This window comes from Dysidea avara, chromosome 8 (genome assembly GCF_963678975.1).
Source record: "Dysidea avara chromosome 8, odDysAvar1.4, whole genome shotgun sequence".
Classification (NCBI taxonomy): Eukaryota; Metazoa; Porifera; class Demospongiae; order Dictyoceratida; family Dysideidae; genus Dysidea; species Dysidea avara.
The window spans coordinates 20,764,701-20,783,527 of record NC_089279.1 but is presented as its reverse complement, the minus strand read 5'-3'; the positions used below and the strand labels follow the sequence as shown (position 1 = coordinate 20,783,527).

The 18,827-nt window shown below is 41.2% G+C and overlaps 1 protein-coding gene and 2 long non-coding RNA genes across 13 annotated transcripts in view; 1 reads left to right on the top strand and 2 right to left on the bottom strand.

Annotated features, from left to right (window-relative positions):
• The window catches only part of LOC136264554 (periodic tryptophan protein 1 homolog), a 44,324-nt gene extending 31,195 nt beyond the window's left edge, over nt 1-13,129 (bottom strand). Inside the window, exon 1 of the mRNA XM_066059324.1 lies at nt 12,971-13,129. Coding sequence (XP_065915396.1) covers nt 12,971-13,036 — 66 coding nt within the window. The 5' untranslated portion in view covers nt 13,037-13,129. The remainder of the gene's footprint in view (nt 1-12,970) is intronic.
• LOC136264556 (uncharacterized) overlaps nt 1-15,520 on the top strand; it is a 27,838-nt gene extending 12,318 nt beyond the window's left edge. Inside the window, exons 1-4 of one of the 7 annotated variants that reach the window (XR_010705187.1) lie at nt 13,052-13,386; nt 14,708-15,153; nt 15,207-15,309; nt 15,377-15,520. This is a non-coding gene — a long non-coding RNA (uncharacterized lncRNA). Of the gene's footprint in view, nt 1-13,051; nt 13,439-13,544; nt 14,264-14,287; nt 15,154-15,206; nt 15,310-15,376 lie in introns of those variants that run through there. The other 6 variants (XR_010705182.1, XR_010705186.1, XR_010705184.1 and 3 more) reach the window with 6 other exon arrangements.
• Nucleotides 15,404-18,827, bottom strand: LOC136264555 (uncharacterized). 5 transcript variants are annotated; one of them, XR_010705180.1, is made up of 7 exons: nt 17,534-18,087; nt 16,770-17,057; nt 16,614-16,706; nt 16,458-16,560; nt 16,158-16,246; nt 15,628-15,686; nt 15,404-15,568 (listed from the first exon to the last, which is right to left on the bottom strand). It is a non-coding gene; the product is annotated as an uncharacterized lncRNA (long non-coding RNA). The 5 variants fall into 5 exon arrangements; XR_010705179.1 differs by lacking the exon at nt 17,534-18,087 and adding an exon at nt 18,767-18,827 and having other exon boundaries at nt 16,614-17,057; XR_010705177.1 differs by having other exon boundaries at nt 16,442-16,560; nt 16,614-17,057.

Genomic DNA, 18,827 nt, shown 5'->3' with positions numbered 1-18,827 from the left:
AAGATACACTGTAGGACTCAGTGGACTAAATTATGTAATGCTCAAGTATGTAAAGTGGCACAATCAAGGAGGCAGAACACCTGTGCTGCAAACTCCTTCCCACAAGATAATACTTACAACTGTTCCTGTGGTCGACAGTTCCACCGTCAGGGGGATTTGACACGACATCGTCACTACTGTGGTCTGTGTGGAGACAACAGCTTGTCACTGGTCCCTACCTAGGGCCCCGCTATCGCTGAACAACTTCAGTGGGCGGCATCAAGAGGTCAAGAGGTGTGTGTGTGTGTGTGTGTGTGTGTGTGTGTGTGTGTGTGTGTGTGTGTGTGTGTGTGTGTGTGTGTGTGTGTGTGTGTGTGTGTGTGTGTGTGTGTGTGTGTGTGTGTGTGTGTGGTGTGTGTGTGTGTGTGTGGTGTGTGTGTGTGTGCGTGTGTGTGTAGTTTTAATATAGTACACTATATATTAGTTTAGTTTTATTGCATGTTGTTTTTATCATAATACAAAAAAATTGTTTAAATAAACAAAGTCAACGGGTGACTGGATTTTGAAAAATTGCACATTTAAGTTTCAATCAAGATAAATGGTTAAAATGGGAATAGGGATTGCTGAAAAAAGCCACGAAACAAGAAGGGATCACTGGGGTGGCAATGTACTGTAAACAACAAATCCCTTAAACCAAGTGGAAAATAATTCCAGCCGCTAGCAAGCCAGATGAAGGATGAAGATGTATAATACAACTACTGGTACAAGTATTACATTACTCATTACCTTGTTGTTCCAGCTGGTCATTTACGAGCGCATCAGCTGGTATCCCAACTGGTCATCAGCTGGTTGTTCATTTGCTACTATGAATTAACCAACTATGTATTACTACTTTACAATAGGGTAGTTTTGGGTTGTGCAATAATATTACAAGTGGAACAAAAAATTAGGAATTTTCAATATGAGTAGGGATCAAAGTAATAAAAAGTACTGAAACAAGAGAGATTATCTACTGTCGGATTATACAACAACTATTGATTAGATTATCACACAATTATCCCGCGTAAACCGGTACAACCAGTATGTGTTACATAACATACATTACATCATTAGAATCACGTGTATGCATGAAGTCTGTTCATACCACATCTCCCCTCACAGGTTCAAACGATCAGGAGAATGAATCTGTGTACCAGTCCGTATACGAGTCATGACTCTATTAGGTTCTGGAGTTGTAGACTCAGTCATTGTGAGATGTGGTATATCAGGTACAGCTCTCAATTGACTCCTATTCCGTCTGACACTGCCAGTTGGTGTCTCCACAATATAAGATCTCGGAGCACCAGCCGAGGACTGTACTTGTCCTTGTATTGGGGTCTCTCCTGAGGTGACCCACACATTAGTATTGTCAGGAATGTCTGGCAGTTCATGTACACGGTGGTGATGGTCAAAGTCTTTCTTCTGTTGCATCTTGAGTGCTTGGTCACTCTTTCGAAACTTTTCAAGGTAAGGCCATTGCGGAGTGAGCTGTTTGTCAGTCTGGGGCAAGCTTGTTCTGATACACCTCCCCATCAACAGTTCAGCAGGACTACGGTTACACCAAGGTAAAGGTGTTGCTCGATAAGTGAGTAGGGCTAGGTTCAAGTCTTCACATTGTTTCAGTAGTCGTTTCACTGTCTGTACAAACCTCTCCGCCATGCCATTACTCTGGGGGTAATGAGGACTACTGGTAGCATGTTGGATGTTATTGCTAGAGAGAAATTCAGCCATTTCCAATGAAGCATATTGAGGGCCATTGTCACTATGCAATACTTCAGGGAAGCCATGTCTTGAAAATATTGGCTTCATTGCTGCTATGATGGCAGTCAATGTGGTGGTTGACATCTTAACTACTTCTGGGAACCGTGAAAAATAGTCGACAATTAATAAGTAGTGAACACCTCTCAACTCAAATAAATCAGAACCTACTACTTGCCAGGGAAATTCAGGTAACTCAGTTGGCATTAGGGGTTCCTTACGGTAGTTCACCTCTTTAGCACAGGTATGACAATTCTGAATCATCTGTTCCATTTGTCTAGAGATACCTGGCCACCACACAGATGTCTTTGCTCTCAGCTTGCACCGCTGTATCCCCTGGAGCCGTTGCAGTGTCCATTCTGTAACAAGAGGGGAACAACAATACAGTCATTGTACAATAATAAATTGCTACAAACTGAGAGTGAAGCTCTGACTTTCCAATATGGAACCAGGTCACCTGACACTTGTCCTCTCTCTGGCCAATTAGTTTGGCAGTACTTAAGTACTTGGGAACAGGTAGCATCTTGGGTCTGTGACTGTTTGTACTCTTCCAGTCTCTTTTGAGTTGCTGGTAAAGTTGAAGTGACATTCTCTATAAAGGTTTCTACTTCTTGTTGTAGTGCCATAGAATCAATGTCAACACTAGTTGCCATTACTGGTGCTCTGGAAAGGGCACCAGCTGTAAAGAGAAGTTTGCCCAGCACATGAATAGCAGTGTAATTAAATCTTGCCAATCGTAATCGAAACCTTAACACTCTCGGTGGCAAGTTGTCAAGTGCCTTGGACGTTAGTAACGGAATAAGGGGTTAATGATCGGACTCAATTTGAAACTCTCTTCCTAGTATGTAGTTTGAGAACCTTTCACATGCCCAGGTGGCAGCCAATGTCTCTTTCTCGATTTGGGCGTATCGGCATTCAGTCTCTGTCATTGACCGAGATGCATAGACTACTGGTTTCCACTGGTCATCAAACTGCTGAAGGAGGACTGCCCCTAGTCCGAAAGACGATGCGTCTGCAGACACCTTGGTGGATGCCTTGGGATCATATAGGGCTAACACTGTTGGCTGAGACAACTCCTTCTGAACTTGTGTGAAGGCTGCTTGCTGATCCGGTCCCCAGGTCCATGACCGTCTTGTGCTCAAGAACTCTCTTAGTGGCTGACTAATTTCAGCTAAGTGCGGGGAAAACTTTCCTAGCTGGTTGGCCATGCCTAGGAACCTTCTCAACTCAGGCACATTTCTGGGAGGCTCCATCTGGACAATAGCAGACGTCTCACTGGGATCTGCTCGAATCCCGGACTTGTCAACAATGTGACTTAGGAAACTAACACAACTACAGCCAAATTTGCACTTACTGGGGTTGAGAGTGACTCCAGCTTCCTCCAGTCGGCTGAGAGCTGCTGTCAGATGGTGGTCATGCTCTGCTTGAGTGGCTCCAAAGATAAGTACATCATCCATATGACATAAAACACCATCTAGACCTTGTAGGACTGTGCTGATTCTTCGCTGGAACAACTCTGGTGCACTAGAAATTCCGAATGGTAACTTCCTAAAACAATAACGACCAAAGGGGGATATGAAAGTGGTGTAATGCTGTGACTCCTCTGACAGTGGAATCTGCCAGAAACCACTATTTGCGTCAACTTTGCTAAATATGGTAGCACCTGACAATTGAGCTAATGTCTCATCTACTGTGGGGACGGGGTGGTACTCTCTTAATACATTCTCATTAAGAGGTCTGAGATCAACACATATTCTGACTGCCCCTGTACTCTTCGGTACAACTACCATACCTGCGCACCACTATGTTGGTGCTGTGACCTTGGCAATCACCCCAATGGATTCCATTCTCTCCAGCTCATCACGTACTTTATCACGTAATGGTATTGGGACGTTCCTTGCAGTAAACAAGGCATATGGCTTAGCATCAGCTTTCAACTTAATCACATGCGGTTCTCCCAGTGTTCCTAACCCACTGAAAACTTTAGGAAACCTCTGTTGGATCTCCTGCTCACTACACACTGTGTCGACTCGGCACAAGTTGAAGGGACTTAATAGCTGGTAGACCCAGCAAATTATTTCTGAGACCACGAATCACAAAAACTGTTTCTGTTGAAGTTCTGTCTCCAACTCGCAGTTTGCCTTGAAACTGTCCCAACACTTGTATGGCATTGTGGGTTGGTCCAAAAAGTGACTTGCAAGCTTGCTGTAAAGTGACTCTTTTGAGGGAGTTGTAAGCTTCCTCAGAGATAGCCGTAACCTCAGCCCCTGCGTCCAGCTTAAATGTGACTCCCTTGTCCTCTAACTGCACTGTGATAAGCCACGCTGAATCTGTGTTACTGCTCACTACCCCCAGGAACTGGTCAACGTTAACAGTCTCAGTAGTTAGTTCATCAGTTGGAGCAGACTTTGTCAAGCATTGTGAGCTGAAGTGGCCCTTGCGTTGACACTTGTAACACGTAGCATTGCGTGCTAGACACTTCTCAGTAGAGCTATGGTGCTTTCCACACCGTTTGCAGGGTTGTCGATCAGGTTGAGTCTTGCCTCCACCCTGGGCTGGGTTGTGGGTGCCAGTCTTCTTACCACTTAGTGATTTCTTTCTCACTTCATCCACGTGACTCCGCCTACCATCCTGTAGTAGCTGATGGTGGTCTTTTACCGCCTCTCTCTGACGAATCATCTTCTTGGCCTTTTCGAGGTCCAATTCAGCATCCATTTGAAGGCGCTCAGACAGTGCAGTGTCCCTTATACCCACGACTAGCCTGTCACGCAGTAATTGATCCGTGAGTCCTCCATATTCACAAGTTGAAACTAAGCTGTATAAGGTTGTAATGTATTGCTCAGCGGACTCACCAGGGAGCTGATTTCGTCAGTTGAATCTAGCTCTTTCCAATATAACATTACGACGCACTTTAAAGTAGTCGTCAAATTTCCCCACAACAGAGGCGTATTTCTGTCTGTCTTCGGTAGAAATCTTAGTAGAGGTGAGTACATCGTCCGCTGGTTCTCCCATACAGTATAATAGGGCACTGACTTGTTGCACTTCGTCTTCCTTGACGAGGCCTGACGCATTTCGAAAGCACTCGAAGCGCCGTTTCCACTTTGACCATTCATCTGGACGTTGAAAGTTAAAAGTTTCAGGCGGCGGAAACTGATATGAGGCCATGTTTCGTTACACTTCTGACACCATGTCGGATTATACAACAACTATTGATTAGATTATCACACAATTATCCCGCGTAAACCGGTACAACCAGTATGTGTTACATAACATACATTACATCATTAGAATCATGTGTATGCATGAAGTCTGTTCATACCACATCTACCACCTGAAGTCATGCTAGTACACACGTAATCGCTACTTCAGTTGCCAAGATTTAAGATATAATGGCACTGAAGTAGGGATTACGTGTGTACTAGCATGACTTCAGGTGGTAGATAATCTCTCTTGTTTCAGTACTTTTTATTACTTTGATCCCTACTCATATTGAAAATTCCTAATTTTTTGTTTCACTTGTTTGTGTACTTTTTACAAACATTGCATGAATCTTATCTTTTATGTGCATGCAGTTTCTATTACACAGGACACTAAAGTTACTTTTCCAAGTCTTGATGGTAGTATTCCCTTTGCCTTTCCGCTGACTCAATGCGAGACTTTGCCAAATCTTTGTTAAATGATGTTTTGGTGGCTTCAGCTGATTTCTCACACGACGCTGTTACATTTTTGTAGTACTCATTAGCATGACGCTGTGATCGGCATTCACTGCTGTACTTGTCCTTTCTCTCTGAGAGTATAGACTCTGTATGAGCTTCATAGTACGCCCTGTTATTCTCCTTCTTTCTACTCTTCCGTGCCGCTTCCTTCGAAGGCATTGCCGCACCCAATATTGCCTCAGAGAAAACACACAAAGCAATAATAACCACAATACCCTTAGCTAACACTATTTTGCTACGAATTATTTCTAATATCGCTCAAATACTTGAGGTAGATACGTTGTTTACAGCAAAGAAATGCGTTTACAAACGCAAGCAATATTAATTTTGCCGGTTAACTTTGCCAGAAACAAAAGATATAAGTCGCTAAATATATTCACTTACACGTACAAAGCTTCCCGATTGTGAACAGCACGCTCTTCCTGCTCAAAATCAACTTAGAACTTTCAACCACGTGTATTCGAATATTTTACCGCGAAGATTATGATTACTCTATTTAGCGAGCACTCTTATTGAAACGGACGGCGCCGTACATTGAAGCCATTTGTGGAGTTATTAACACTACCTGTAGTGAATCCAGGACGATGGCAACATTAAAGAACGATGAAAGGTAAGACCCTAGCGCAAGGATTGTATTTCTATCGGTGTAGGAAAGGTTTAATCTACAGGCAAAGCGAGCCGTTTTCATGCAAGAAGTAGGACTGTAGCTGTTGCCATCTTCCCGCTAGGCCTGGCTGAAGGCATCAGTTAGGGAGTCAGTCACTAGAAAATTCGATCAGATAGAATTTTTTTTAAAATTCGTGGAAACTCATAGGATGCATTCCGTGTCGTTTTGAAGGCGAAATCATGCTTCACTTTTGTAATACAATACTGCTGAATCGCCGAGATGGTTTTGCAAGTCTGCTTTTGGTGCATAATTTTTTGGCGGGAAATCGTGAACCTTGACGATCCCTACCATTAAGTACTACCGTACTTAATGATTAGCTAATTCTCATATTTCGTAATTCATGAAATATTCGTAATTCGTTCAATTACGTTGCTATGCACTGATAAGGAAGCGTTTGATAAACAAACCGCTTTTACCAACATATTACGCACAGAACTATCTTCTAAACTGTTTTATAGTGTGACTAACGTGTTTATTCCCACAAATTCTCTCGACAAAGCCTCAAAGCTGTTCTTCATTTTCGTTTGCGTACGTAAGGGATACGCCCCCTTTCAACTCGAAGCGATAGGCTATTCCTGGTAGTGTACGAGGCCTACACCGTTGTTTTTCAGTTGCTAAATGCCTGAAAACCTCAAGGGGAAGGTAGTCTGAGGAAAGTCACCACACCCGTATTTCAGTCTGCCGAAAAGAAACCACCTCAGAGCAAAGTTCACCTGTGCAGAAGTTTACTACAGACTTCATTTCACTTTTACTTCTTACGTAAAAGCTGTTTTTACCGTTATTAAACAATTTTGCTCACGTGGGTGCGTACGGACAAACATAGATAGGTAGATAGCAAGAGTTCATAATATATATACTGAGAAGAGTATCCTACTCTCATATGCCCCCTGTAGAAGGGCGTATCGTGAAGTTATGACGTAACGACAAGATGTTATGGTTTGTGACGTCAAACAATTTTGTCTTATGCAGCTGGCATGGCGAACTTCCCCGGTGTCAGGCAATTCAATACTTGCTTAATCTTTTTTGCCTTCACCTGGCGTAGCTACTAGGCTCTGGCTGGCTTCCTTTATCTGGTTCATCTGGCTTGCATACTCCTACAGTATTGTGTAGCTATCTCCTGTAAGTTGTGTATGCATAATTATAGTGTCACCCATCACTGTGCCATTGCTACACCACTGACGAACCCTATGTAGCTCTAGTTGATGTTGATATACTGTGCTGTATATTGGCTGATAATTTTTATCTGGTGATGTTGCCTATAATGTATTGCTGCATACAATACTGCAATAATGTATAGTTCTCTCCTGTATGTTTTGTATACATATACTTTGTACACATCACTGTGCCATTACCACACCAATGATGTACTAGCACTTAGCTACTGGTGGCCTTTAGTTACGATACCACTATTGTGTTATATCTGTCACTACCGTGACATATTGAGATGATTTGGGGATTGTGCTTTCACCACCTAATAGCCTCACCGGGGGGGCTGTCACGTTGGTGTATGTACTTGGTTGTATGTGACGCGGTCCTAGGAATAATAATAATAATAATAATAATATGAACAAACAGGCAAATTTCAGTTTTGTCTGAAATACACTTGCTGTTTCCTTTTCACTTGATACTTACTAGTGGATCTATACTTCTGGCAAAGAACCACCAGAGGGTTGTTTTGAGTTGTAGGATGCTTTTCAAGGTGGTTTTTAGGTGAGCATTCTATTAGGATTTTTGCAAAAAACATGGGCGATCCCTATTATGAACCCACCATCATAGTTCATGACTAGTTTGTTTAGTTTTTTGTTAAGGCATACAGCTAGTTATAAACATGTGACTGTTCTATTAGGGTGACTGCTGTATTAGAGTATCTCGAGTCAGCCTGCAAAGATGTGCACTTGCCAAAAAAGGGGCATGGTTTCAATCGATTATTAGAGTATCTCAAGTCAGCCTTCCAACTTGATGGTGTGTGGTCACTGAAATACATCTAGCGTAAAATGGGTGTGTCATCGTGGTTTCAATCGATAGATCGATACTGTGTAGAATGGAGAATGGGCGTGATCTTGTGACCTATTGTGAAAGCTATCTAGTACCGGTACCTCCATACAGTAGCGTAGTCTAAGTGCCTTAAATAATCTTGTGGCATCTATTATGCTGCTTATAGAAAGTGTTATGGAAAATTAATGCCTCGATATGGTTTCGTTGGATGAAGAAGACAAGCAGCCTGATTGAAGATAAAAGAAAAGACAAGGCGCAGAGGGCATACACTTGTCGGAACCCCAAAAGGCACATCCTACTGGTGAGTTTGTTATGGTGGCGTAAAATGGTGGCTGTGCACTGCTTTGTTTGGCCTCTAGGCTTGTGACTGTGTCGGTCAGGCAGTCAGTTTAAAATTCAAATTTTGGGCAATTTTTAAAATCATTGGATGAAGAAGACAAGCAGCCTGATCGAAGATAAAAGAAAAGGTAAGGCGCATAGGGCACACACTCGTCGGAATCCCAAAAGGCACATCCCACTGGTGAGTTTGTTATGGTGTCATAAAATGGTGGACGTGCACTGCTTCGATTTGCCTCTAGGCTTGTGACTGTGGTCAGTCACGCAGTGAGGCAGTCTAAAATTCAAGTTTTAGCAATTTTTTAAATTCTGTATCCGGCCACCTGTAAGTGTTTTGTTGTATTTAATGCTGTTTTATGTATTATATAGACTAGTACTATTCCGTAAAGGTTATTTTCGTCTCATAAGATATCTCTAGGATGACTTTTAAAGGTGGAATTTTGGGCGGCACATGAAAATTTCACCTGGATCCCTACTTAAATGGTGCAACCGTACCATTTGATAGTAACCATCCTAATGAATGTTTGTTGGAAAATGCATTTGTCACATCTCTCCTTAACGAACAAATGTTCCAATTTTCAGACATTTATCCCACCACTAGTTATTTTACAGATCAATTATTAGTAATGGGCTAATGACTCTAACCATCAGTGTCTAGATCATAAGACTACCCTGACTATGAAAGTGTCCTGGTTTTCCAAGAATATTGATGTGCAATAAGATTTTGTAGAACCCTCGACTGGTTAATGTGCTTTATAGTGCATGCCAAACTTGTTACCTAGGTTTAGATTGACCACACAATTAACATGTTTTTTTTTTACAGGTCCAGCGAAATTCAGGCATTGGTTTATTGGGGGAAGGTACCCTGTTAGCTAGGATTTCTGATGGTTTGCCACTTGCAGCACAGGTTGTTTGTGAACGGACCACACATTTTGTAAAGGAGATCAATCACAAACTGGTACATGCATGTGCACATGAACTTTTTTTTGTACTTTCACACACAAACTGTACATGAGCACGAGACACACACACAATATACACGGACATTAAAATATACATGCATACACAATGTATTGGTTGTAACTTCATATCGTTACTCTTAAATCCAGGTATGTGACCCAGAGTGGAATAGGGAATGACGGTGGTGGATTCCTCTGTTTCCCAGGCAAAACAATCCTGCAGGAACTTTATGCAAGATCTTGCAAGAGAATCCAGTCTTTCCTTGCAGGATTTTACAGGAACCCTGCAAAATCTTGCAAGAGCTTTCCAGGATCTTGCAAGAGAATCCGGTCATTTCTTGCGCAGGAACTTGCAGGACTCCTACAGGATCATTTTTGCTGGGTTGTCATCCTGTGTTATTCAACTGTCCAGCACTTGACAGCCAGTGGGGGTAGTGGCAAGGATGATCTAGCCCGGGAGAAAATTTGCAGACTGCCCCAGTTGCACCCCCCACCCCACACCCATCCCCTTCTTGGCAGCACTGAGGATTGGTGTCCCCTCTAGTACACAATGGCAGAATAGTCATTTCTTATTTGTCTATCAACATGGAACAGTGGTATATTTTTAAAAGTGCATTTTGTGAAATACTGTATTGTTGCATGTACCAATTAACTTGAGTGACATGATATGTTAATTACTAGCTGTCTGGCTTTACTGTGCATAAGCACTATTTCATCAGAAAGTTAGATCCGAATTGGGAGTGACAATGTCTACATGAATAAAGGCAATCACGTGATAGTACATGGGTGGCGCTAAATGAAATTATCCTGATAACACTCTCCCTAGGGAAGTTACGTTCTTCACGCTTTCACAGTATGTTTATATTAGTGTTGGGTTTGTGTCCAAGGCGCATCTTTAAAAGTTATCATTTGGATTAGGCGTTTGGTAAGCAAAATCTGCTGTACAGGGAATCCAGTACTAGAAACTCCTGTGCCAGCATTACTCCACAAAAGGCAGTTAATTATATTCAATGATAATAATGGTAATAACGCTAACAAAAGCCAAGATATCAACGTAATAAAGTGAACCTGGTCTTATTTTCGTGGTTGCGACAAGATAACCACTCATTTACAATTCCGGTGCCTGCTGTACAATACATTTCTAATGGGAATGATCAATAATCATGATTGCGCTATAAAGAAAAGCGGTTGTGAAAACAGCTCCAGCAGAGTAGTATTGTTGAAGGACAGGCCATGAAAGTCTTCAAGGTTGCAAATTAGTGTTCTGGTTAGAGGCAGGTGGTTATCAGGGCTGAACAAGGTTGTGGAACATCGACAACACTAATTTCCTTTACTACCTGTACAAGAAGCTACTATATAGCATTTTAGTCTGGGTGATCATTAGTACTGCCTGCATTGGTGATAGTAACTGTAATCATAGATATTAGAGTACAGGGATTAGAAACTAGCGCGCGCCCTGAAACACTCTGCCGTTGGTGAATTCATGAGGCCAAAATGGTGTCTTCTGTTCTGGACTACTTTCTACGGGCGTGTAGTATTTCATGACAATCTCTTTATGTTTTACAAGTACTAGGCAAACTCCTATTGTAACTATTGTTGTGAGTTTTTGCCGCCATCAATCATTTTAATCTCAGTTGACACGATTTTTTTGTGTACCTGTTGTGTTCATGGTAAGTTCACTTTCGACTGGCAAACAATGCCACAGTAACCCTAAAGTAACATAGTTTTGCATGGTGTACTTCATTTTATTATTCCGCTTGATTAATGCCCTTTGGTAGTCTCATCTCGGTTCTTTAAAATACTACTCCATGATTTATCAACTTCAACACAAGCGCTGTTATGCGAGAAACATCTTTCAGTGGTACTGTGCAAAACTTCAAAGTATTGCGAAGACTTCAGTACTATTTCCCCAGTGGAACTAGACTTCTGTTCTTCGTAACAGGTAGACAAAAAACGGAGGTACCCATTGATGATCAAAATCGTAAATGGCGATGAAAACCACCCAAGACGATTGAACAACAGAAGCCAGAAGCATTAAATATCAACTACAATACCACAAGGTGGTTGAAATCAACTGTAAGACGACTAAACCACAAACTGCCATCCTGTCCGCATGGATTTAATCAATACCGAGGAGTGCTTCAACCACAATCAATGGTAAGATATACACGGCGCGCGCTCGGTTGCCTATCCCTTCTCTCTAATATCTATGCTGTAATAGTGGCTGACCTCCCACATGCTATTTAACACCTTCTTGTACAGGCAGACAAGAAAATTAGTGTCTTGATCAAGTATGTCTTTAATCACATGATATAGAACAGATATACAATATAGTTATCAACAAAGAGTCCTATATTAGAAGAAATAGATGTTTCTCACCTTGTTCAGCCCTGATAACCACCTGCCTCTAACCAGAACACTAATTTGCAACCTTGAAGACTTTCATCGCCTGTCCTTCAACAAAACTACTCTGCTCAGGCTGTTTTCATCACCGTACTTTGATATAGCGCAATCATGATTATGCACCTATCAATGTCACGCCCCACCTACCTGAGGTCGGGAAGCGGATTTGTAGGGGATCCGTCAACCCAAACTCGTCCCCAGGGTAGGGGCATTTGCAACATGAATAGCCATACTTGGCCATATTATTAGTGATTCCCAGGATAAATAATACAAATTAGGTGATTTGTAATTTGAACTTGTCCCCAGGGGTGGGGAATTTGTCATCTAGCATTTGCGAATCCCTACCTTTGCCTGACCTGGGGTAGGTGGGGCTTGACATTGATAGGTGCATTATTGACAGTGGCCCCAATCAAAATGTCGGAAAGGTGTTGCAAGGAGTAGCCACTACCAATAGGCCTGTAGAACTATCTGCAACCGGCATCAAAGCTTTTGATTGACGAAATTATACCTTGATCGCTTGGTTTCGCCTGAAAATGGGTCTTGATTGCTTGATGATTTAACACATATTTTCGTAAATTCTCGTTTTGTTTTCGAGTTAGCTCAATCACCACTTTGTAGCACGTCTTGATCCAGTCTTAATTTAACTCTTGATCGCTTGATTCGACCTTGATCTCGGTCGCAGTTGGTTCTAAAGGACTACTGGTTGTGACTAACCCTTGTGTTGCTAAGCACTGACGTATTTTTGGAAAGAGAGACATATTTAATGCAGACTTGTCTACATTAAAAGCCTATTAAAGCATACAAAAATAAACAAACCACCCTCGTTGCTAGTTTGGCGCGGCCGCCCTTTCGATTAACCATAGATACTAGAATACACTAGCTTGATTTCTTCACCGCTGCTTCATCCCAAGATGTTCCTTTTCACCAACTGCAGTACAATATGCACATTATGGACTTGCCTATGTCCTCCTATGTGTTCCAGTTCTTTTTGCTAACAATTCTAGTATCTATGGATTAACGAAGGGAAGGACGCGCTAGACTACTCGTCGTGCTCAATAATTATGTCGATTTATTGATGAGCATACAGTATTGGCGTCAGTTAATATGAATTAGCCCACCTGGTCCGGATTTTCTTTAGCAGCTCCTTTTTTCACCCAACACAAACAAGATATCACACTCGGCATGGCCAAAGCACCGGTCCTGGCCAATTTTTTTTTTGGGCCCACTTCTGACTTAGAAAATTTTTCTCGTTTGGTGAACTTACCGTTTTTGTTTGTTTTACGTAAAGTCACATTACTCAGGGGGTTGGTGAATCTCGGGGACAAAACCCTCGAACCAACCCCAGCTAGATTCCTCGGGGTTCTTCTTCTCAAGTGATGCAGCGAAGTCAAGGAGCGAATTATACAGGCAACTAGTCTTACTACTGTAGGTGAAGATTTCCTTTGCCAACTCACAACACAACTCACAACACACGAGATGACTGAAACAGATTCGCCACGGGCTGAACTTGCTGGGAATGGAGGAAATGAAGACTGTAAGAACATGAAATAGTGAACAATGAATCTCGCAATGAATATATCTATATGGTATGATAGTGTAAACTACAATTGTTGGTTATTATATTTATTATTGTTATATTTTATAATTGTAAAACTCATATGCATGAGCATAGTACAATGATTACTTACAAATTAAATTAGAATGTAAGTAAGTAATTAAGTGAGTAAATTAATTATTAAGTATAAGTAATTAAGTAAGTAAATTAATTAAGGATAAGTAATTGAAGAGATCACTGGTGTATAAGTGTAGAGAATTGTTGTAGAGTTGGTACATTGACAGTGACACTTGGTAAAGCATTCCACTGAGGGACTACTCGTGGAAAAAAGCTGTACTTATAGCTATTAACTGTTGAAGATATTGTAACAAATCTTTTGTTGTAACCTCTAGTGATAAGAGAGTTTTTAAACATGCATTCTGGGAGTGAAATATCTATTAAACCATTTAAGATTTTATAAAGAACACATAGAGACTGAATATCTCGTCTCTTCTTCAAGCTGTCCCACTGTAAAGTTGATAACATTGTACTAACACTGCTGTATCTGTTAAAATCGGACATTACATATCTAGCAGCTCTCCTTTGAACAGATTCTAATTTGTTAATGTTAATGTTGGCATAGGGGGACCAAACAAAAGCTGCGTACTCCAAAATTGGTCTGACATATGTACAATAAGCATCAACTCTAATATTCCTCTTTAGTTATAAGATTTCCTGAGACTACATGAGTAGCTATCTTCATTTGATATGCCAGTATGTCAGTCATTCAGAGTCCAGTTCAGGTGACCCCACCTAAAGCACAGCTAAGTTTGCATCATTTACTCAGGTGAATTGGCAGGGAAGCACTCATTTTTTTGTGGGTCCACTTCTGAGTTAGAAAATTTTTACATTTTGTGAATTTACCATTTTTGTTTGTTTTATGGAAGTCACATTGTTCAGGCATATTATTATATATTCCCTACCTAGGGAATATATAATCTATGGCTTGCCATTTTCTAATCCTTTTAGTGTGCACATGCAGTACTAGTTTCAGTAGTAGGTGTTCTAGAAGCAGTTCCATTGGGAGCTATAACATATACCATTATTCTATTGTAATCCAATACTATGGTGCTGCTGTGGTGAAGCTTTATGTTTACTAAAGGAGATTGGTCATGCATCATAGCCCCGGGCATGTCTATGCTTGTATTACTGTATGTTAGAAGTGGTGCTGCTAATCACGTATTTGAATAATTGTTATGTGGTTGGCATATTTGATGACACAATGTGTGTTAATATTGCTCATTGTTTCAAATTGTCACAGAGATGCACTGGTATAGAGCAGATGACTCAGGAGACACTGGAGCTGAAGGCAAAGACCTACTTCAAGGCAGGCATCTGATGACACAGCTGAAAGACAAACTAAGGAATGAGACGGGTATCACCAAATAGCCGAGCTTAACCTTGCAGTGTAAGGGGGTGGGGCTGGACTGATGATAGTCATGTGAGACAGAGATAGTGTTTAGTGGTTTTCTACAATGTTGGCTTTCTACAATAAGCATAATTGAAGCCTTACTACAGAGCCCAGTGGGAGTGGTAGTACGGGCCATAAAGGTGGGTGAGGTGATATGTTGTTGCCATCTTGGTGTGTGTTATGAGGGCCATGTACTTCTCCAGCCTCAGAAAGGGTGTGTTGCCAAGGGGACAAGGGAAGCATTTATTGACTATAACAAAGTGTCCACCCACATGATCAAAGCTGCTGCAGGACAGGTGAGCACCAACCACATTCACACAACTATTATTGTTGCCATGATTACACAAAGGAGCATCATCGCACAAACTACAATTGTGATGTTACCGTCTTAAAGAGTTCTACTTCATCATGAAGAAAACTAATGACGCCATGGCAACCGGTGGCATGTACAAGTGAGTACATGCTACAGTATGTAACCAGTCATGTCCATTTATCTGTCTGTCTTTCCATCCATCACAGGACAAACCTATACTGAGTCTACTGACATTCAAGAAACACCTCAGATCATTATTTAACACAATATTTAAATTTGAGTCAGTCTACAATACATATTATATTGTAAGAAATGTCATCCTTGTAAGTATAACAAAACATGCAACACAAGCACATGGTTTACTTGTGCATGTCGTCATTGGGATTGAATAATCCATCCTGTACAAGATACATAAAGGTTCACCATCCGTCATCATCCTTATAAACATATCAGTCACCTTAAGTTCATTAATCCACCAGTCTGTAACAGAATTTCATAGCTGGGAACTTCAATTCTCTGTTGGAAACAAATGATAGTAAATAGAAAATTTTGGCTTAGATAGCAAGGAGGGTGCACCATTAATCATTATTATCAAGCTGATTAACAAACCAATCTGATATGGTAGTATATATAGGCCCTTTCTCTAACAATTTGTTCTTTGGATTCATTATAAAGTGACAGTGTTTAATCAATTGTTGACAACACATAAGCGGGAATGCCACTTTGAGTAAACTGCAAATTTTGAATGGGGAAATTTGCATGGAGAACTGCCAATCTGTGAAATTAAATTTTGTGAACCCCTCCTGTAAAACCCTGCTCTACAGCAATGGCATGCACACATTAGCAGTGACAACTAGGTGTCATGAGAACAGGTACAGTTATGTCATACTAGATATGCATATGAAAAAGCCACATACATGTTGTATGTTATCACACTTAATGAACACTGTCAAATGACCGCCACACAGTTGCATTACAAGAACATACCCCACAGTCAGACGATGTACTTTTTGCAAATAAGCAAAAATACACAACAGCAATCTTTTTGGACTGGAACCAGTACTTTCTAATGATGTCTATAGAGGTATTGATGATGGTGTATTAATACAAATACTCATACTATCCAATTGAGGATCTTATCTGGTAAGTGTTCTCATAGATACTATATATGTATATAACTAAGTCTTGTGAAGTGTGTTTCTTGAATGTCAGTAGTCAAGATTAGTCCAGTGATGACAGACAGATAAAAATGGACATGACTGGTTACATACTGTAGCATCTGCTCACATGTACATGCCACCGGTTGCCATGGCGTCATTAGTTTTCTTCATGATGAAGTAGAACTCTTTAAGACGGTAACATCACAATTGTAGTTTGTGCGATGATGCTCCTTTGTGTAATCATGGCAACAATAATAGTTGTGTGAATGTGGTTAGTGCTCACCTGTCCTGCAGCAGCTTTGATCATGTGGGTGGACACTTTGTTATAGTCAATAAATGCTTCCCTTGTCCCCTTGGCAACACACCCTTTCTGAGGCTGGAGAAGTACATGGCCCTCACAACACACACCAAGATGGCAACAACATATCACCTCACCCACCTTTATGGCCCGTGCTACCACTCCCACTGGGCTCTGTAGTAAGGCTTCAATTATGTTTATTGTAGAAAGCCAACATTGTAGAAAACCACTAAACACTATCTCTGTCTCACATGACTATCATCAGTCCAGCCCCACCCCCTTACACTGCAAGGTTAAGCTCGGCTATTTGGTGATACCCGTCTCATTCCTTAGTTTGTCTTTCAGCTGTGTCATCAGATGCCTGCCTTGAAGTAGGTCTTTGCCTTCAGCTCCAGTGTCTCCTGAGTCATCTGCTCTATACCAGTGCATCTATGTGACAATTTGAAACAATGAGCAATATTAACACACATTGTGTCATCAAATATGCCAACCACATAACAATTATTCAAATACGTGATTAGCAGCACCACTTCTAACATACAGTAATACAAGCATAGACATGCCCGGGGCTATGATGCATGACCAATCTCCTTTAGTAAACATAAAGCTTCACCACAGCAACACCATAGTATTGGATTACAATAGAATAATGGTATATGTTATAGCTCCCAATGGAACTGCTTCTAGAACACCTACTACTGAAACTAGTACTGCATGTGCACACTAAAAGGATTAGAAAATGGCAAGCCATAGATTATATATTCCCTAGGTAGGGAATATATAATAATATGCCTGAACAATGTGACTTCCATAAAACAAACAAAAATGGTAAATTCACAAAATGTAAAAATTTTCTAACTCAGAAGTGGACCCACAAAAAAATGAGTGCTTCCCTGCCAATTCACCTGAGTAAATGATGCAAACTTAGCTGTGCTTTTGGTGGGGTCACCTGAACTGGACACTGAATGACTGACATACTGGCATATCAAATGAAGATAGCTACTCATGTAGTCTCAGGAAATCCAACTAACCAACAATTGCAGTTTACACTATCATACCATATAGATATACTCAGTGTTCACCGAAGTGTTCACTATTTCATGTTCTTATAGCCTTCATTTCCTCCACTCCCAGCAAGTTCAGCCCATGGCGAATCTGTTTCAGTCATCTCGTGTGTTGTGATGTGAGTTGTGTTGTGAGTTGGCAAAGGAAATCTTCACCTACTGTAGTAAGACTAGTTGCCTGTATAATTCGCTCCTTGACTTCGCTACATCACTTGAGAAGAAGAACCCCGAGGAACCCAGCTGGGTTGATTCGACGGTTTTGTCCCCGAGATTCACCAACCCACTGAGTAATGTGACTTTACGTAAAACAAACAAAAACGGTAACTTAAGTTCACAAAACGAGAAAAATTTTCTAAGTCAGAAGTGGGCCCAAAAAAAAAATTGGCCCGACGCTGGACATGTACTACGCGCTATGAAGAAAAAAATAATTACAGAAAATTGCGTTGTCTTTGCAACAACCGGCCATGCGCGGTTTGAGCATGCGCGTGTTTTGAATAACAAAACGCGCGCAATACCGGGTATGGTATCGAAGCCGTTCAATTCCCCCGTCAGTTAAATCATTGCATAACCGGAATTATACACTTTTACAGCAAGTATACCAGGATCATCACTAGTTAGCAAATACCAAAACCCTGTATTGCACGAATTTTATTATTCAAAACACGCGCATGCTCAAACCACGCATGGCCGGTAGTTGCAACATAGATACAGTATACCATATTTTGGTATACTGTATCTATGGTTGCAAAGAAAATGCAATTTCCTGTATGTAGCCCAACTTAGTCTCGTTTCGGGGGCTCGCGCTAATGCGCAAATATATTTTTTTTAATGCCACATAGTCTCGTGCCCAGACCCCACCCACTGCGTTGAATAGACCCCACCCACTATTCAACAACGCAGTGGGTGGGGTCTGGGCACGAGACTAAATGCCACATTGCCAGTTATCTTAAGGCCCAAAAGACTAGTTATAAAAACCGGAATCGAAACGGGAAACGAAACGAAATCAGCCTACAGTCTAGTGGAGGACAATCACTATATTATGCACAGTTACACTATAATATATGCACGCACTACCTGTTTATGCATCAAGCAAGACTCCAGGTGTAAGATTTTTCTGCACAGCGCTTATCGATTA